The sequence below is a fragment of the Hyla sarda genome, chromosome 3, assembly GCF_029499605.1.
Source record: "Hyla sarda isolate aHylSar1 chromosome 3, aHylSar1.hap1, whole genome shotgun sequence".
Taxonomy (NCBI): domain Eukaryota; kingdom Metazoa; phylum Chordata; class Amphibia; order Anura; family Hylidae; genus Hyla; species Hyla sarda.
Window position 1 is genome coordinate 159,746,772 of NC_079191.1, and position 20,331 is coordinate 159,767,102.

The following is a 20,331-nucleotide window of genomic DNA, read 5'->3' on the forward strand; positions in this document are numbered from 1 at the left end:
CTGGCACTCTCTTATGGGGACATATGTGGCTGGTACTCTTATAAGGTATAACACATACAGTAGTTCTCCCGGATCCCCCACGGATTTATACAGTTACTATGCACAGTAAAATAACCAGAATCCCTGCCCAGTATACTAACTGCTCACTAACTGCTGTGCGGAACCTTCGTACGAATCCAGGGGAGCGGTTTAGCTGCAACACCCCATCTGTTTCCTGCGTGACTAGATTTTCGTTCCGTAGTTTCCTGTGTAGCGTGCATGTGGAAGTAATGGGGAAGAAGAAGGCAACAAGTGGTCTGGGCAGAGCTCTGATAAAGGACCGAGCACAGAGTCAGCGGGGGCTGCGGGGGAGAGACTCCTGGGTGAGTGTTACCTCGGTGTCCCGGGATCACACTGTCTGCGGCTCACCAGAAGGAGAAGCACATGTCATCCTGCTGCTGAGCATAGGATTTGTTAGTGATGACTGGATAGAAACACTGCAGTTTACATGGTCAGCAGGCAGTAAGGTGTGTACAGGTAGCCCAGCGTGTGTACAGGTAGCCCAGCGTGTGTACAGGTAGCCCAGCGTGTGTACAGGTAGCCCAGCGTGTGTACAGGTAGCCCAGCGTGTGTACAGGTAGCCCAGCGTTAAAGGGTAGCTCCCACCATCCTATTTTTTGTTTTTGTTTTCTGTCCCTGCCTATTGCCAATCTATCCCTAACCCCCTCCCTGCTTTTAATTTTAATTTTTACTATATTAAAAATGCCTTTTGTCTGCCTGGCAGTGTGCTCACTACCAGGCAGACTTCCCCAGCAGGCGTGACGTCACTGATGCCTGCTGGGGGGGACTTCTGCCCTTAGTTCATCTACACAGGGTGCCTCCAGCTGTTTCATCACTACAACTCCCAGCTTGCCCTGACATCTATTGGCTGTCAGGGCATGCTGGGAGTTGTAGTATTGAAACAGCTGGAGGCACCCTGTGTAGATAAACTATTAGTTACATGCGGCGCTAGCCTAACCCCCCCCCCCCCATTACACTTACTGCAGAGTCCGGCAGCGGGCGTGCAGGGACAGTGGCGGCGGCGATGTGCAGGAGGAGTGGCCGGGGAGCCAATGCGCTCGCTCCCTGCCTGTATGATTGACAGGCAGGGAGCGAGCGCAGTCTGAATGAAAAAGGACCGATGGCCAGCCGCATCGGTCCTTTTTCAGGCGTGACGTCACGCCAGGCTGCAGCCGGCCACTAGGAGGGAGACCCCTAGTGGACGGTTTTCAAATGTAAATTAAACTATTTTAATTATAAAAAAAATAATAAAAGTATATTAGAGATATGTTGTAGTACATAAGTACTACAACATATCAAAAAATTAAGTTGGTGACAGTGCCCATTTAAGTACCAGAGTTCCCCTTTAATTTTAAAAAGAAAGCTTTATTATCGTTTAGATGTATGCCATGGCATACAACATTTTGTCAGATGCTTCATGACCTAAGACTGCAGAATGATACTTTCTTAGCTACCGTTTATAGTTGTAACTTCTACATATAAGAGAACGAGTGGGGGCACTCATGGGATCGGTACTCTATAATGCCTATTAATTGGCTGGAACGCTTAGATTCAATATATCTCCGTATGTGGCAGTCCAGATATCCTTATACTTCGACCACCTGCGGGGTGCACATTAGAAAAGCTGCAGTATCACGAAAGAAGTAAAAAAGAAAGGCAATATGCACTCACCGCTAGGCTATGGACGCCGACTTTACCCGTGTCCCCGGACTCCATGGATTGACGACCATAGTGCATATTGCCTTTCTTTTTTACTTCTACCGTATATAGTGACAGCATCAATTTGTATTCTTTTGCAAGATCTTTAGAGATAAGTTTTCTGTCATGCAGCACCTCTACAGGCCCTGCACTAGTCCTAAAACTTTGATGGAGATTTATCAAAAGCTGTCTAGTGGAAAAGATGATGAGTTGCCCATAGCAACCAATTAGATTGCTTCTTTCACTTTTCAGAGACCTTTTTACAAGTGTAAAAACTGATCTGGTTGCTATGGGCAACTCAGCAACTCTTCCTCTAGACAGGTTTTGATAAATCCTCCCCCCCCCCCCCCCCCCTATGTTTTGCCTGAGATGTACTTTTATACCATAACTTAAATTTCAGAATCCATCTTAAAGAGAAACTGACAGCTTGTTCACCCACATTATACCCAATATACTGGGTTATAGTGCTGGTAAACAACTTTAAAAAGAGTTGCTACATTTATAGGTGAACTTCATGGTCAGATATGTCAGTTTATATCTTTGTTCCTATTGCGCAGCTCGCCGAGCTCCCCTTCCTCCACAATATTTCCCACCCCTGTTATGAATATGCAAAGGCCTGCCGTGGGTGATCCCTATGCTCTTAGCAAAGTGAAGGCATCACAGCCTTCTTGATGTAGTGAGGCAGTGGCACTCACCCCTGGCAGGCTCCGACATCCTTGTGACGAGAGAGTGAAAATGTTTGCATATTCATTACGGAGGCTGGCCGGTGAATATTAATGAGGCAGGGGAGCTAAGCAGCCGGCTCTCTGCATCCATTGCGAAGGGCTGTGCAATATGAACAAAGATATGTACGGACTTAACTCAGTAAGTACTTCACCCATATAAATGTAAGTAAGGGTGCTTTCACACCACATTTTCTGCCTGAGGCTGCCGGATCCGACTGGGCGAGGGGAAAACCGTGCGCTCCTGTCCCCCAGACGGACCGGCGTTGAAATCCATTGACTTTAATGAGCTCACCGGAGTCACCGTTTGACTCTGTTCGGCTCATTTTCGACCCATATCTGGTTTTCTGACCGGATCTAAAACCGTAGTATACTACAGTCTTAGGTCTGGTCACAAAACCGGATACGGGGCAGAAATAAGCAGACCGGAGTCAAGTGATCACTCTGGTCAGCTCATTAAAGTCAATCGATTTCAGCGCTAGTCCAGCTCGGGGACGGGAGAGCACGGTTTTCCCCTCCCTCAGTCAGATCCGGCAACCGTAGGCTGAAAACGTGGTGTGAAAGCACCCGAACTCCTTTTTGTTTTTTTAAAGCTGTTCCGTTTAGTACGGGTGAACAAGTTGTCAATTTCTCTTTAAATGTAAAATGCCACATTTACCTTAATTCATAGGAGCCACTGTTTTACCCCTGCAATCAATAGTTGTTCTACTAACCTTTTAATAGTTATGTTTAAATTTTTTATTTTTTTTGCAGCTCCACACTAGTGAACTAAATGATGGGTATGACTGGGGCAGGCTGAATCTCCAATCGGTGACAGAACAGAGCTCTCTCGATGACTTTCTTGCAACCGCAGAGTTAGCAGGGACAGAGTTCGTTGCAGGTAAGAAGGGTATCAGACAATTTTTAGTTAGTGATAGAAATGTCAATTTTTTTAAATAATGGTTAGAGACATGTAAAAAGCTTTGATCAGTCAAGGTCTGAGTTTTGAGACCCCCACTGATTGCTAGAGCCTGCTTGGTTAAGCGCTGCTGGAGAGAGGCTCCGGAGACTTACTATAGAATCTGTCTCCTATTGCGAGATGGAGAGAGAAGAGCTCGGCTGAGTACTTCTCTTGGCTCATTCTAGCAATTGGTGGGTTCTGACTGCCCAAACCTCAACAGATAAAAACTTTTTTGACATCTTTCTGTGATACGTCAAACGTTTTTTTTCCAAATAATAGTAAAGTTTTAATTTAAAGCATTACTGTCAGTTAAATTTAACTTTTCACATGTCAAACAGACATGTCAAGAACTCAGTGCTGAGGCCCTCTGCTGATCGATAGCCATTGCCGGGTGATGCATGTGGCAGGACACTTTACTCCCTTGTTCGGTGCACAATCCGTCTGATTACAGGAGACACTCCATTATAGTCTATGGTGAAGATTCAGTCAGCAGTTAGCCCTAGTACCTCCAGGACCATATCCTCTAATGGCGAAGGCGGTAAACCCTCTATTATACAATAAGGGTGCGTTCACACTGAGCAAATCAAGAGGAATTCACGCTGAAAAATTTATGTGCCAAAAAAAGAATTTTCGCACGGAATTTGTACGGAAATGGGGGAGAAAGAAGTGAAGGGTTTCTACTAGCGGATTCCGCTTCAAGAATGGACATGTTCTTTGTTCAAGCGGAACGGAATTCAGCATCGGAATTCCGCTCGCAGAATTTCCGCAGTGTGAACAGGACAGCGGAAAAAACATTAAAGTCAATGGGCAGAGGAGATGGGAATTAATTTGGAACGGAGAATTCAAGAGGAATTACTTGAGTAAATTCCTCTTGAATTACTCAGTGTGAACGCACCCTAAGAAGGATTTTTCTTTTATAACAAAAAGTTATGGGTAGAATATAGAAGTCAATAGGGTCCCCTCCAGTCTGTTGTGCCTTGAGCCCTGCTGTAAAGCATATCTCTGTTATAAACAGCTCAGACAAGATGACTACCCCCATATTAATGTACTTAAAGTACTTTTTTTTTATATATCAACTGGCTCCGGAAAGTTAAACAGATTTGTAAATTACTTCTATTAAAGAAATCTTAATCCTTCCAATAGTTATTAGCTTCTGAAGTTGAGTTGTTGTTTTCTGTCTAACTGCTCCCTGATGACTCACGTCCCGGGAGCTGTGCAGTTCCTATGGGGATATTCTCCCATCATGCACAGCTCCCGGGACGTGACATCATCATTGAGCAGTTAGACAGAAAACTTCAGAAGCTAATAACTATTGGAAGGATTACGATTTTTTAATGGAAGTAATTTACAAATCTGTTTAACTTTCCGGAGCTAGTTGAGATATATATAAAAAAAGGTTTTGCCTGGAATACCCCTTTAAAAAAAATCACAAACTGAAAATAGAAACCGATCACAAAAAAGAACATGTCTCAGTATCTGGTTCTAATTTAAAAAAATAAATGTAAAAAAATGTAAAAAAATTGAGTTTTGTATATAAAGTTACTTTCTTTTCCTACATAAAATATTTGCAGCAAATCTGTCTAGTCTATTTTTACTTCCGAAATTCTCACTTAAATCTGCTTACATTCTGCATCCATCACAAGTGAATGGGATCTTCTGGGGTTTCATACCCTATTCACATGCAGTGGGAAAAAAAAAAAATCTGTTACATAATTTAAAAAAAACTGTAATACCAAGGACCATGCCGCAGATTTCAAAGTCAGTATTTGCACAAAAAAAGGCAGCAAAATAGTCTGATTAAATTATCATGACTATAATCCTTATGCAGTTCAGATGGCACATCCATGTAGGATTTGTCTATGGCAAATCCATATATTGTTTTCTTTCAGTTCATTGTCAACTGTTAATAAAAGATCTGTCTTGTTTCCTTTTGTAGAGAAACTCAATATAAAGTTTGTTCCAGCTGAAGCCAGGACAGGATTGCTAACATCAGAGGAATCTAGTAGAATAAATAAACTCCATGAAGAAAACAAGCAGTTCTTATGTATCCCAAGAAGGCAAGAACATGTAGTTTTGTTACACTACTCATTTCTAACCATCCTTAACCCCTTAAGGACCAAGCATTTTTCTGTTATAGGACTTTCGTTTTTCCTCCGTACCTTTTAAAAATCATAACCCTTTCAATTCTGCACCTAAAAAACCACATGTGGGCTTTTCTTTTTGCGCCACTAATACTACTTTGTAATGACATCAGTCATTGTACCCAAAAATCTACGGCGAAACAGGAAAAAAAATCATTGTACGACAAAATTTAAGAGAAAGCGCCATTTTGTAAATTTTGGGGGCTTCCGTTGCTGCGCAGTACATTTTTCGGTAGAAATTACACTTTATCTTTATTCTGTAGGTCCATATAGTTAAAATGATACCCTAATTATATAGGTTTGATATAATACACGAACATTAATACATTTAAAGTTGTCATCTTCTGACCCCTATATAACTTTTTTATTTTTCCGCGTATGGGCTCTTACTTTATTTATTTATTTATTTTTTTATCGGTGCCATTTTTGTTTTGATCGGACTTTTTGATCGATTTTTATTCATTTTTTTTTTATGGTATAAAAGGTGACCAAAAATACACCATTTTGGAATTTTTTGCTTGTATGCCATTGACCGTGCGGTTTAAGTTACAATATATTTTTATAGTTCGTACATTATTTTATATATCGGATATATATTTTTTATATGGAGTTTGGGAAAAGGGGAGTGATTTAAACTTTTAATAAGGAAAGGGTTAATGTGTGTTTTAAAACTTTTTTTAACTTTTTATTTTTTAATTTTTATTTAATTTTTTTACAATTTTAGTGCCCTTATGGGACTTTTAGGAGGAATCATTTGATTCCTTATACAGATCAATGTGGTTCCATAAAACCACATTGATCTGTGTGCTCTGCGCTAGATTGATAAAGCCTGGTCCTGCCAGGCTTTATCATTCTCAGCGCTGGAGCTGGCATGACGGAGAGGTAAGCCCTTGGGCTACCTCAGCAGTGGATCACTGTGAGGCCGCCTGGTATGAAGCGGGCTCGATTCGGGAGCCCGCACCATACCCCGTTAATGGCACATGGATGAGCATAGACGTCCACGGTTGTTAACAGGTTAAATTGTTTCTCCTTCTTGTTCGTTTTTTTTTTTTTTTTTTTATTTTTTTTATTTTTTTTTATCAAAGGCTCTTAAAAATGTAATTTTATTTTGCTCTTGTAGACCACACTGGGATAAAAGTACCAGCGCTGAAGCCCTGAAACAGTCAGAGAGAGAGAACTTTTTGGAGTGGAGGCGCCAGTTAGCGAAGTAAGTTCTGACCTAACGCTATGTGCTTTTGCATAATAGCAAGATGGACATAGATAAACAGATTTTTTTCTTTTACTAGGCTTGAAGAAGAAAAGAAACTGATTCTTACACCATTTGAACGTAATTTAGATTTTTGGCGTCAACTCTGGAGAGTCATAGAAAGGAGGTATATAAGGACATGTTTATCTCTTACCACTTATCGGGGGTCTAAACAGTTTTAAAGGAAATGTCATCAGTTTCACCTTCACTAACCTATCAGTACAGACAGGTAGTGCATATGACACTGATGACAACCATACTTACCTGATCCTGTTCTGTGCTCTGGTTCTTCTGCCGTATCTTCTCTTCCAGGGCCGACTTGGAGCATGGGCGGAGCTTTGTGACAGCTGCTGCTTCTCTGCTGGGTCCCACTGCTAGCAAACAGCCTATGCTCCAAGTCTGTCTCAGAACGGAATATACGGAAGATTGTGGGACAACCAGACCACGGAATGGGACCAGGTAAGTATCATTGTCATCAGTGTCACTTGCCCTACCTATCTGTATCGACAGGTTAGTGCAGGTGACACTGATGACAAATTTCCTTTCATGATGAAAGAACTTTGACTTGATGTACATCTATAGCAATTTGGTCCCCAAGAGCAGATCTTGGATTCAACAATTTTTTTAAATTTTTTTTGTGCCATTTTTCATTGTGATTCCATTGAAAGAATAGCCTTTTTGTTTTTATTTGACTTCAGTGGAGAAAGGAGTATTGTGATTTTGTCCCATAAAGCTTTTATGTTGTATAGTAAAGCGTACAATTTTCCAATATCCGTATTTATCAGGGTATACCACGCACCGGCCTATAACACGCACCCTCATTTTACCAAGGATATTTGGGTAAAAAAAATGTTTTACCCAAATATCCTTGGTAAAATGAGGTGTGCATGCATATAGCCCGATACACCCCCAGGAAAGGCAGGGGGAGAGAGGCCGTCGCTGCCCTGTTGCCTCCCCATCCCCTGTTGTATAATTACCTGTTGCCGGGGTCGGGTCCGCGCTGCTTCAGGCCTCCGGTGTGCGTCCCATGTGTCATTGCTATGCACTGCACGGCGCAATGACGAGTGACGTCATTGCGTCTCGCAGCGCATAGCAACGACGCAGGGGACGCACACCGGAGGCCTGAAGCAGCGCGGACCCGACCCGGGCAACAGGTAATTATACAACCGGGGATGGGGGAGGCAACAGGGCAGCGGCGCCGGCAATGGGTGCCGCTGCCCCTTCTCTCCCCCTGTCTGTCAGCGCCGCTGCCCCATTGCCAGCGCCGCTTCTCTCCCCCTGGCTATCGGCGCCGGCAATGGGGCAGCGGCACCGATAGCCAGGGGGAGAGAACGGGCAGCGGCACCGATAGCCAGGGGGAGAGAAGGGCCGGCAGCAGGGCTCTAGACCCCAGGACAGGCAGGGGCAGAGAAGCCGGCAGCGACGGCGGGTCTCTGCACCTGCAAAGCCGCTGCAGTTCATTGATTTAAAGCGCCCGCTTTAAATCATTGAACTGCAGCGGCTTATCGGCATATAACACGCAGGTAGACTTTAGGCAAAAATAATTAGCCTAAATAGTGCATGTTATACGCCAATAAATACGGTACCTTCTTTCTGAATACTGTGTGCTTTTCAAGATTCTACTTGCTGTTTCCTTTAGGAACCTTCACTGTTTACTTGTAGTAGATACAAATTTGTCCTTGGGGTGATCACTTGTTAGAAGACACAACTCTAATACTCTCTGCTGTAAATGTTGCAAGCCAAGCATCCATGTGCCCAGTGCAGAAGTAAACAATGAAGGCTCCAATTGAATGACAGCAAGCAGAAATATTGAAAAATAAAGAACCTACACACATGTATATTATAACATTATCTAATTTTCAATTATACAATGAATGAATAAACTTTGTTTGCAGAACCTAGAATACCCCTTTAATTATAAGTGATGGTGACCAATGAAAAATACAGTCTGACATGGGGATTATAGCACATCCTATGCTAGTATTCACACTGTAATTGTTCTTTGTATGTCTACATATAAGGATATGGTTACAGTAGATGTTATAGTTTGTATTCAGCGTGTCCTCTAAGTATTGTGTCCTATGTTACTTGCTCATGTTCACAGCACTAATATGCCTTTAGTTGGGGATTAGCAGTCCCCAGTTGTATTAACCATTCAAAGAGAGATTCCTTTTTGGCAAATAAATATATAACTCTTAATTATACAAAAAATAACACCATACTAATATACCATAATAATACACATTCAGTGCTGGTAGATAAAGCCGTAGCCTTTCTTATGGTTAATATAATGTTATCTCTGATCTATAAAGTACTGGAATTATAAAACCTGGCTACATTTACCATAAAGCGAGATATACAAAATAACTAATATAGTATTGAAACATGTTTTTATCATACATAAAATGACATAAAGGTAGCTAATAAAAAAAATGTCTTTATTATTTTTCACAGTGATGTAGTGGTGCAGATTGTAGATGCCAGAAATCCACTCTTATTCAGATGTCAGGATTTGGTAGGTTTAAGATTTGTTACTAAAGTATAATGGTATGATTAAGGCTATTTTATTAAGGCTGAAAAGCGTCACCTGCACGTTTGTGAAGTCCTGATGTTTGTCTACTATGGTTTTTGAATAAATCTACGTTCCCCCGAACCTTGCGCTGGACATTTGTTTCTCTTACTGCATTACGGAGGTGAAAGTCCACACTTGGTCCGTGCAGCAAGTACATGTGAGGGTGAGCTGGTACAGCTAACTTTGTTGTTTCTACATAAAGTATAATAATGTTTAAAAATTTGCAAAAAGAGCCCACAATGATTCACGGTTTTATGTTTTGTTATGAACACTAGGAAGACCTAATGCATATTAGTAAGTAAGTATGTATTTTATATTCCATCCTGCCCAGGCTGCACAAAAAAAAAGAGAGAAAACAAACTTTCACTTACAGTACCTTCCTACGTTCCCTTGGAGCTCCACAACAGCTGATCGGTCGGCTGGGCTTTCTACTTCCTACTTCCCTTAGCCTGGGATGTCACACGGTGCTTCAGCCTATCACCGGCCGAGATGGGACATCGCTGTGGCCGGTGATGGGCTGAAGCGCCGTGTGATGTTCCAGGCTAAGGGAAGTAGACAGCCCAGCCGACCGATCAGCTGTGGGGGACCATAGGAAGGTAAGTGAAAGTTTGTTTTGAAAGTTTTTGTATTCTCAAGATCTTGAGAATATGACTCTCTTGAAGATTCAGTATGAATACATGGTCTAGTATGCCCATTACTACTTTTTATTCACGGTCTATGAAAGTGCTGAAGATATGGGAGTACTGTACTTGGTTATCTTCAGCATTTCCATAGACAATAAGTGAACATACTCAACTGCCACTCCATTCAGATTGGGGTTCAGAACTACATTAAATGGGCACTGTCATTAAAATATATATATTTTTTTTTTCATGTGATACAGCAGAAAAAATAAGATTTGTAATTTACTCCCTGTGAAACATGTCTTTTTATATCACTTTCATGGCCTTATAAATCTGGCCACTAGGGGTCCCCTTTCTGGTCCAAACTTCCTTTTGTCTACTCAAAAGCAGGAGACCAAATTCAGGAAGTGTGGTCTGGCCATAGGCAGTGAATAGCACTCGCTCTCTGCCTGTGTATGGGACTGGTAAGAGTGAGCGCTATTCACTCCCTATGGCCAGACAGCACTTCCTGAGTTTGGTCTGCTGCCATGAGACCAAAGTCTGTGCTTTTGTGCAGACAAAAGGACCAGAAGGGAAACCCCTAGTGGCCAGATTTAGAAGTCCATGAAAGTGACATAAAATACATTATATTTACAGGGATTAAATTACAAATCTTATTTATTTTACCTGCCGCATCATATGCCAAAAAATAATTTTAATGAAGGTGCCCCTTTAAGCTCACCTGTCTCTGCTCAAATTTAGGGGAGGAAGACTTACAGGTTTATTTTAATAAGTTTAAGGAGGGGGAGAGAGAATGTATTTTTAAAGGAGATTCATGGATTTTTTTAATTTTTTTTTTTTAAGGCCATCAATTGCTGATCAGTGGGGTGCTGACACCCACTATACAGTCAACGGAGCCAGAAGCCGACTGTATAGTGGTGGCTCTGGGAAACTGCAGCCCATTGAAGGGAATTGGAGATAAACTGCAGTTACCCATCACAGTGGGGCCCATTGGTGTATTGGTGTAAATATGTGCAGATGTTCTATTCACAGCTATTGTGTGTAAATGTTTGTCTCTTCATAGAATCCACTGTAAAACAATGATTCCATGATCTGGTCTTACAATTTCTTTTAGATTTTTACTGAACATTGTTGTAAACTTTGGTTTAGTGGTACTAAGGCACTGCAACTATTGAGTTACATTTGTACATTCCTTTTATGGTGTCAGTAGGGGATGGTTATATCACCAAGATCCCTTCTTACAGTTGCAGTTATGGGTCCTTCCATGAATGTGTTTTATTTGATATGCGTGTAACATTACCTCAGTACAGTTTTAATGGCAAAATGTATTTTTTATGACTTTTTTATTTTTTTCAGGAGCGATACGTCAAAGAAGTTAATCCACAAAAAGAAAATATAATCCTGATAAACAAGGCTGACTTGTTAGCTGAAAGCCAACGACAGGCATGGGCAGCCTACTTTGAGAAAGAGGGTGTTAAAGTTGTGTTCTGGTCCGCTCTAGCAGAGGCACAAAGACTTTCTGAAGATGCCGGGGTATGATTCTTATAAATATTTTGTGTAAATCTATGTCTCCTGTGTTAAATTACATCTTGATAAATTGATGTATTTGGTGTTGTATAGGAGAGAGCCATGGGCTAGCTTCCTGCTGTTTGTGGTGGGCTGGGAGAAATTCTCTAATTTCATACAAATCCTTTAACCTGTTTCATCACTTGCTTTTCAATAAAGTCTATCTCCACTTCTTGGTGTTTTGTTTTCACGTTTTAAAGTACAAATAAAGAAAAGGGTTCTATGCTCTTTAGGGCAGAAATGAGAATAGATGAGAGATACAGCTAAAATAACTTGTCTGTCTTTTACAAATGAATTACAGTCTTGTGATCACAGCAGCATCCACAATAACAGCTCTTCCTGAGGAGGACTCCCTTTTTCCATAGTTTGCCGAGTTTGTCATAACTAGTGTTCTACTTATTTGTATATACATTCCTTTTTCTTCTTTATAACATGTCTATTAATAATTTTTGAATCCAAAAGGTATGTTGACATGGTATCCTCATTCTTCTGCATCTGTTACTTTTATATATAGCAAAGTGGCGATGGACAGGCTGATGTACAGAATGATAGTATCACTACAGATGAAGAGGACAGTGAGAATGATGAGGATCTAAGTGAAACAGAAGCTGCTCCTACCGGAGACCTTGAAACTAGTGACACAAGTGATGAGTATGAAGATTGCGAAGATGATGAAGGATGGCAGACATGCTCAGAAGATGCAGAGGATGAGGAAGAAAGAGTTATACCAGAGCATGAGTCCGAAAGAACTGAACAGAAAGTTGTCAGTAATGAAAGTCACTTAGTACAAAGTGATGAACTCCTGGAAGTTTTCAAATCAATACATACAGGGAAGAGGGTTAAAGCGGAACAAATCACCATAGGGCTGGTGAGTTGGGATTCTCTTAGATTTTTTTAAATTTTTTTAAATTTTTTTTTTCTTCTTTGCATTTTGAATTTACACTCGTGTTCAAGGTCCAGGACAAATTTAAACATTTCTTTCAATTTAGGGGTGTACCTCACTTGCACCCTTCTGATATAACTCTAAATTCCTGGTACATGCTTTATTTCTAAGGGAGCACCGAAGAGACCTGAGTGCTGTACTTAATAGAGCCTTATTAAGTAAAACTAAATAGAGCCGGTGTTGTCTGCAGCACGTGCTCTTCTCAGACAGACAGGGTTCCGCAGTCAGAACCCCTGCAATTAGACCCTTATCCCCCTATTCTTTTATATAGGGGATAAATTGTCTTTCAATGGGCACTCCCTTAAAAAAAAAAAAGTGCTTGCGCTGTATGCTAATTACTGCTAAATAGTCAGAGGTGGAGCAGTGGCCACTTCTAGGCATGATGACCGTGCCCTCCTAACTTCCAGTAAAAAAAAATAATAATTCTAGGAAGTTCTTTTCTTTTTGAATTTCTTTTGTCTGATAACAGTGCTCTCTGCTGTCACTTCTGTCCATGTCAGGAACTGTCCAGAGCAGGAGAGGTTTACTATGGGGATTTGCTCCTGCTCTGGACAGTTCCTGACATGGACAGAGGTGTCAGCAGAGAGCACTGTGGTCAGACAGAAAAGAAATTCAAAAAGAAAATAACTTCCTCTAGAGCATACAGCAGCTAAGTACTGGAAGGATTAAGATTTTAAATAGAAGTAATTTACAAATCTGTTTTAACTTTATGGCATTAGTTGATTAGAAAAAAACATTTTTTTCCACCAGAGTACCCCTTTTAAACTTTATTGACAAGCATAAGCTTAAAGCATATCTCCAAATGCTTTTAATAGAGCAGAGTCGATGCTCGGGCAAGGTGCTGCCCCTATAATGTATAAATAAATAAAAAAAAAATTTTGTCATAAAACTGAAATAGATCAGAAAAATCTTTTTACTATATGGCGCTGCATCAGTAAAAAAATGTTGTCAATGAGTTCCCTTTTAGTAAGACCTATCATCTGACTTATTGGCACTAATGGAACCTCAACATGTTTTGCAGCTCTTTAATACCTATCCTAGGATGCCTCTTTTTATTCTATCTGCTAAGGGATACATTTTTAGGTTTTTTATTAGTACAAAGTAAAGAAAATCAGCCATACAACAGTTGATCGTACAATAAGGAACATTTTATCATCTATGCTACAAGTTAGAGAAGATGTGAGTTTTGCACACTTTAGTTAGGCTAGGTTCACATTGTCATTGTGCTCTGTCCCTCAAAACAGGTCTGAACACAACTATCGCCACCTGGACCCGACAGATCCCATTGACTTGAATGGAGTCTGCCGGGGATCCGGTAGTTTAGTTCAGCGGAAAAAAATAAATGGTGCATGCACTATTTATTTTCTTCACTAAACTCCCATTGTTACAAAGGACTGGGCAACGAAGCGCCATGTAACAGAGCTAAATGGCAAAGTGAAAGAGGCATAGTGATAGAAGTTGAGTCTTTTATAGTTTTAATTCATTCTTTTCAGGTTGGTTATCCCAATGTCGGTAAAAGTTCAACCATCAACACTATTCTGGGACACAAGAAGGTTTCTGTTTCAGCAACTCCAGGCCACACAAAGCACTTTCAGGTAATTAAAAGTTACCATATTTTTCGCCCTATTGGACGCACTGGCATATGAGACGCACCCAATTTTAAAGGTGCAAAATCTAGAAAAAAAAAAGATTCTGAACCCAACAGTGATCTTCAACCTGCGGACCTCCAGATGTTGCAAAACTACAACTTCCCAGCATGCCCGGACAGCCGTTGGCTGTCCGGGCATGCTGGGAGTTGTAGTTTTGCAACATCTGGAGGTCCGCAGGTTGAAGACCACTGGTATAGGAGGTAAAACTCACGTGTCCCCGCCGCTCTGGACCCGTCACCGCTGCCCTGGATGTTGCTCCATCGCTGTTGCCGTGTCCCCGTGGTGTCCCCGACACTCCGGACGTCTTCTTCCCCGGGATCCACGCTCTCCGTCATCATGTCGCTACGCAGGCCGCTCCTATTGGATGACGGGAAGGCGTGCGCGACGGCGTGATGACGTTGAAGGAGAGCGCCGGCCATGCAGGGGATCCCGGCACGGAGCAAACACTGAGGAGGCAGGTAAGGTCCCTCCCGGTGTCCTGTAAGCTGTTCGGGACTGCCGCGGTGAAATAGCGGCATCCCGGACAGCCCAACTGACCAGCAGGGTTAGTGTCACTTTCGCTTCAGATGCGGCGGTCAGCTTTGATCGCCGCATCTGAAGGGTTAATACAGGGCATCACCGCGATCGGTGATGTCCTGTATTAGCCGCGGGTCCCGGCCGTTGATGGCCGCTGGGACCGCCGTGATAGGGGTGTATTCGCCGTATAAAATGCACCAACTTTTCCCCCCCAGTTTTGGGGAAGAAAAAGTGCGTCTTATACGGTGAAAAATACAGAATATGTCATTGCAATAAAAAATAGGAATACCTAGTTAACCAATTATCTAAATGGTCACCCAGAACAGTATTTGTATTTCTTAGGAAGATGATTATTATGTATTTTCTAAAATTCTATTTGTGTCCACATAACTACCTTTTACCCCTTTTTTATTTGGCCAGTAATAACGGTCTGATGTCTGTTCTAGGGTTAATCTACAGGCAGTATACAGAGTATACAGCCAGTAAGTAGCCTGGCATAGTGCTTACAATACAGTCCCATCATGAGGCAAAACCCTGTATATACTAGCGACAGTCGGTTACGACATGATAGTGTAATGATTATTTGTAGTTAATTCTCCGCATGTTTCATTGTTTAAGTATAGCTGCCATTACAAAAAGACTTTTGACATGTTTAAAGTCTAGAAAAATTGGTGGGTTCTGGATGCAGAGACCCCCACTGATCATTAGAACCAGTGGGGAAAAGAATGTGGCTAAGCACTGTTTCTAATGTCCATAGTTGTTCAGCTGAGAATTGTTCAGCTGTTTCCTTGTGTGTGCATATTGCTTTCTATCATTATTACAGAATATTATCTCCTCCCCTGCAGACGCTGTATGTAGAGGCTGGCCTTTGCCTCTGTGACTGTCCTGGACTTGTGATGCCTTCATTTGTATCCACAAAAGCAGAGATGATATGCAGCGGCATCCTACCAATTGATCAGATGAGAGACCATGTCCCACCAATCTCTCTTATATCCTTCAAAGAAAAGCTTTACATAGTCAGAACATCTTCCAAAGGATCATGGGTGGGAGGATTTATCAAAGTATTCACATGTTTGTTTGTTTGTTTTTTTTTTTTTTTTGGGGGGGGGGGGGGAAGGTTATAAAATGGCTTAATCCGTTGTCTCACTCTCATCCACCCATCTCTGCCAAAGCATGATAGTTCCAGGCAAAAGCGTCCTTCACATCTCACAACTGTTTCTGAGGTGACTCTTTTTCTCTCTGTGAAGAAGGGCGGAAGCATAAGGAGGCGAAAAAGGGGCGTATATTGGGACGGCCACAGAGCTGGAGAGGATGTGCTATAAATCATGGGGTTGTTGGTACAGAGCAGTGCACAGCTTTTAGGTGCTGGGGGGGGGGGGTCTCAGGGTGGGCTTTAGAAAGTGAGGTCACTATGACAAGATTACACAGCACACGGTTAGCACAAGAGACCCTGTAATCTTTGTATTTTTGTCTCCATGCTGTTTTGAGTGAGCTCTCCTAAAATGTCTCTTAGGAAATATAAATCTGTTCCACCCAAAATGTTGAGCAGTCCATTGTCAGCTTATTCACTAGGAAATACAGAGGAAAAGCACAATGCAGGGCAATATGACAAGATGGCACCGCCCAGGGTTGCTGACAGGTCCTTTGTAATTGACAGATTGTATTTAGTATTTGATGTACGTTATATATTTCCTATTGTACTCACATCGCACAACGGATTCCACGAGATGTGATGGAAGCCATTTATAGTGTAAATATCATTAGGCCTCGGGAAGATGAGGACCAGGATCGTTCCCCCACATCAGAAGAACTGTTAACTGCATATGGATGTAAGGTGTAAGATGTACATGTATCTGTTCTCTCCTGAATGTCTTTTTGCCTCGCACAATATTGTTTTTGTTTTTGCAGATATGAGAGGTTTTATGACTGCACATGGGCAGCCTGACCAGCCAAGGTCTGCACGGTATATATTGAAGGACTATGTCAATGTACGTCTTAGGGGCACGTCTTGTGTTATTTATGTTTTGTCTTTATACATATCTTATATATTTGGTTCAAAGCATGTTGTGGGATTTCATACAGTTAAAAGCGGAAGATGTAAATATAATGTATTTTTTTTTTAAATATTTTAGGGTAAACTACTGTACTGTCATCCCCCTCCTGGTATAGATCCTGCAGAATTCCAGCCTTGTCATTCTATGTATAGCGAAAAGATGCTTTTAGATGGCAAGGCAGATGCAAAAGGGCATGGCGGCAAGAAAGTCAGACATATTGAGAATGTGGTGGACAAAACCTTTTTTCATCAGGTACAGTTTTTGAATCTACATTTTGGATTGTATCAGCTGGTAACAAGGATATGGTAATAAAACTGGAACACTAAATATTAATAATTTTTACATATTAAGTTTTCAATTTCAATAAAAAAAGGGAAGAGGGAACAGAAAATCAAAACACAAAGGGAGGCAGGGGATACAATAAAGGAAAATCACAATAATAAGCGCACATTAATACATGTAGAAGTGTAATCTAAAACAAGGCACATCAACACTTACCAAAATAAATAGCTATCTAGATACTTTTCTAGAAAGAGCTGTCTCTTCCAAAGATAAAACCGTATGCAACTGGGGAGATAATGACTCTAATACCGGTCTTAACATACAGATACAATATGGCTTTGCTTGGCAATAATATCCCCAAATACACTGCATCTAGTGCCACCACATAGACCTCAGAAGCAAAACAAAAGGGGGAGAAGGCAAAGCCAGAGAAGATATTATTAATAATTTTTATCATTTTCTCAATTTCATTCACCATTTTCATATTTTTCACCAAACAAACCTAAAGAAATACCAAAACATAACAATTAAGTATTTTCTAAATATATACAGATTTTTACCTGGGTGCCTTTGCCTCTTATCTTGAAAGCCAAATTACTTTTTTAGTTACCAAGTTATTATTATTATTATTTTTTTTTTTTAATGGCCTATCCATCAATGTTTCATCAATAGAGTTTGTCTCTATATTTAAGAGTGCCATGTCGCTTTCATTGTCCCTATCCTTTATGTATGAAGAGACTCGCAGCTGTAAGGACTTACATTATATGTATTAGTTCTCTGATTACTTTTCCTTTAAAGGAAAACTGTCAGATATTTTCTCCCGCACTATCCACAGTACTGGTGGATAGTGCGGGAGACGCTGATTAAAACGAGCCCTACCTTACCCAGATCCGCCATGCTGTTCGCCCGCAATTATGGTTTTATTTTATGTGTATATCTTGCTGTAACTGGCACGGGCGGGGCTTCTGCAGGTTAACTGGCACTGACATCAGCGCCTCTTATGAATGTTCATCCCCCCCCCCTCCAGTTGGGAGCAGCGAAGAGAGGGAGAACTGGAGGGAGGGTGGATAAATATTCATAAGCGGCGCTGATGTCAGTGCCAGTTAACATGCAAAAGCCCCACCCGTGCCAGTTACAGCAAGATATAAACATAGAATAAAACCATAATTGCGGGGAGAACGGCCAGGCGCATCCGGGTAAGGTAGGGCTCGTTTTAATCAGTGTCTCCCGCACTATCCACGAGTACTGTGGATAGTGGGGGAGAAAATATCTTACAGTTTTCCTTTTAATATTCCATTTATCTTATTTTGGGCTGACATTTTGGGGACTTAATATTTTCATTCTGGAACCATTGTAGTATAAAGTGCAGAGGGGGGGGGGGGGGAGCAGAGAAAAATCTATTTGAATTAGGGAAAAGCATTGTTTTTAGAAATGTAATGTTAAAGTACAAGAAAATATCAGCTTATAATACAAGCTGTACGATGTATAGTTTAGGCCCCTTTCACACTGCCATTGTGACCCGGCAGGCAGCAGACAACAGGAAAGAAGGGGAGAATAGCGGGAGAAAAATTACTGCATTCGATAACTGCGCCCAGTTAATGGGATCCATCGGGACCCGTTGTGCCTCATCACGATAATGGACTTAAAGGCAAAAAAATGAATCGGACGTTTCCGGACGGAGCACGATGGCAGTGTGGAAGTAGTCTTACATGGAAAGGAAGTTCTTCAGGGTTGATATATGCAGTTTATTGACATACTTGATAAAAAAAAGGTATCTGAGAAAAACTTTGTATTTTCAGATATGCAATGTATATGGATAGATAGAATGTCATGTGGGCTCACGCTAATTTTCAATTGTTTTTTATTTTATTTTATTATTACAGGAAAATGTCCGAGCTCTGACCAAAGGTGTGCAGTCTGTGGTGGGATACAAGCCTGGCAGCGGCCCAATGCCATTAACTACTACTAGCACAGAGACACTTTCAGGAAAGCCCTGGAAAAAGCATGGGAACAAAAATAAAAAAGAGAAAGTACGAAGGCTTTACAAGCACTTGGATGCATAAATGTGAAACTAAGGACTGCTGAAAACAGCGCTGCACATTTTTATCATATAAAAACATTTCAATTTTTAATATTCCAAATTCCTTTGCCTATTGGCAGATGTGCAATCTGGTTGTATCTGTAACTGCTGTGCACAATAAACGCAGCCACCATTCCAGGGGCTTCATTATGTGCTGCTGTCATATTCACTATTGTGCCCACTAAATGGTTTTCTGAAGCGCCCATAAAAAGATTTGTGAAACCTCTCAGCTGCTTAGCAAAAAGAAGAGAATCATATTTCCCTGTGCAGACCTGACCTGAAAGAAGCCGAAGCTGCTTGTATAAAAACTAAAAGTGACAGTGTTCATTTACTACCCTCCTAAGGGAAAACTGGAATCTGGTTACTAACTGCTCTACCCTGACAATTTATATGTCACTCTGTCCCTCATGAGCTGGAAAATAAAACTTCGTTTTAAATTGAAGAATGTTCACACACAGTATTTTGGTTGGTTTTGTTGAGCCATAACTGCTGTTTTACTGCTGAGGTTAATAACACTTGATGCCTGAAGTCACAAGGGGGTGGCCTCGAACACGGAAGCCCACACACAGCATTTGGAGTAATAAACTTCCGGACGCTGCGAGCGGAGCTCCGGGAAGGCAGGGCAGTGGATTACCCTTTTAAAGTGGTATTCAGGGATTTTGTTTGTTTGACTGTGCTACAGGGGTTGTAAAGTTAGTGGATGTACTTGTGTTTAATGGTGGTCTCGCAATTCTGTGATTTTTGCCCCAATGTTTATTTTTAGTAGATACATAATGACTGTCATCTTAGGGTTTTCCCAAGTTGCAATGCGGCCCAAGATATTACATCAATAGTCAGGTGTTCAGAGGGAGCCTGTCTATACTTCAATGGGTGGAGCAACCGTTGGGTGGGAGGGAGATTTGCATCAGCTGGAGGCACCCTGGTCAGAAAACACTGGTCTATTGCATGGAAGGGATCACAGGTGTGTTTCAATTTTTGGGGTGGCTGGAATTGAGGGAACAAACTCCAACAGGAAAGAGCCAGTTCACAATGCCTCAGCTAATCCAGAGTGCCGCTTCTTTATCTATTGAATAGTCCAGCCTTCAGTTGCTGAGCACCCATTTGTACCAGGAGTCTGCAAAAATCAGATGTTAAAGAAATGCACATTAACCATTATATTTAACTGGTAAAGGACCCAGCACCGGCTCCTGATATGTCACACACTTAGGTGTTGAACACACTTAGTACCTGGTGGTCAGCAGCTGCCTGTACCCATGGCTA

At 41.5% G+C, this 20,331-nt stretch overlaps 1 protein-coding gene across 1 annotated transcript; it reads left to right on the plus strand.

The window, feature by feature from the left end:
- Window positions 1-206: 206 nt before the first annotated feature.
- Window positions 207-19,537, plus strand: LSG1 (large 60S subunit nuclear export GTPase 1). Its single transcript, XM_056565382.1, has 14 exons — window positions 207-362; window positions 3,213-3,339; window positions 5,336-5,456; window positions 6,661-6,747; window positions 6,827-6,913; window positions 9,241-9,301; window positions 11,338-11,514; window positions 12,062-12,415; window positions 13,984-14,085; window positions 15,501-15,644; window positions 16,361-16,484; window positions 16,564-16,643; window positions 16,788-16,961; window positions 18,875-19,537. Exons 1-14 carry the CDS (start codon window positions 270-272, stop codon window positions 19,052-19,054), a joined length of 1,911 nt encoding a protein of 636 aa, XP_056421357.1. The 5' UTR covers window positions 207-269; the 3' UTR covers window positions 19,055-19,537.
- The last annotated feature ends 794 nt before the right edge of the window (window positions 19,538-20,331 follow it).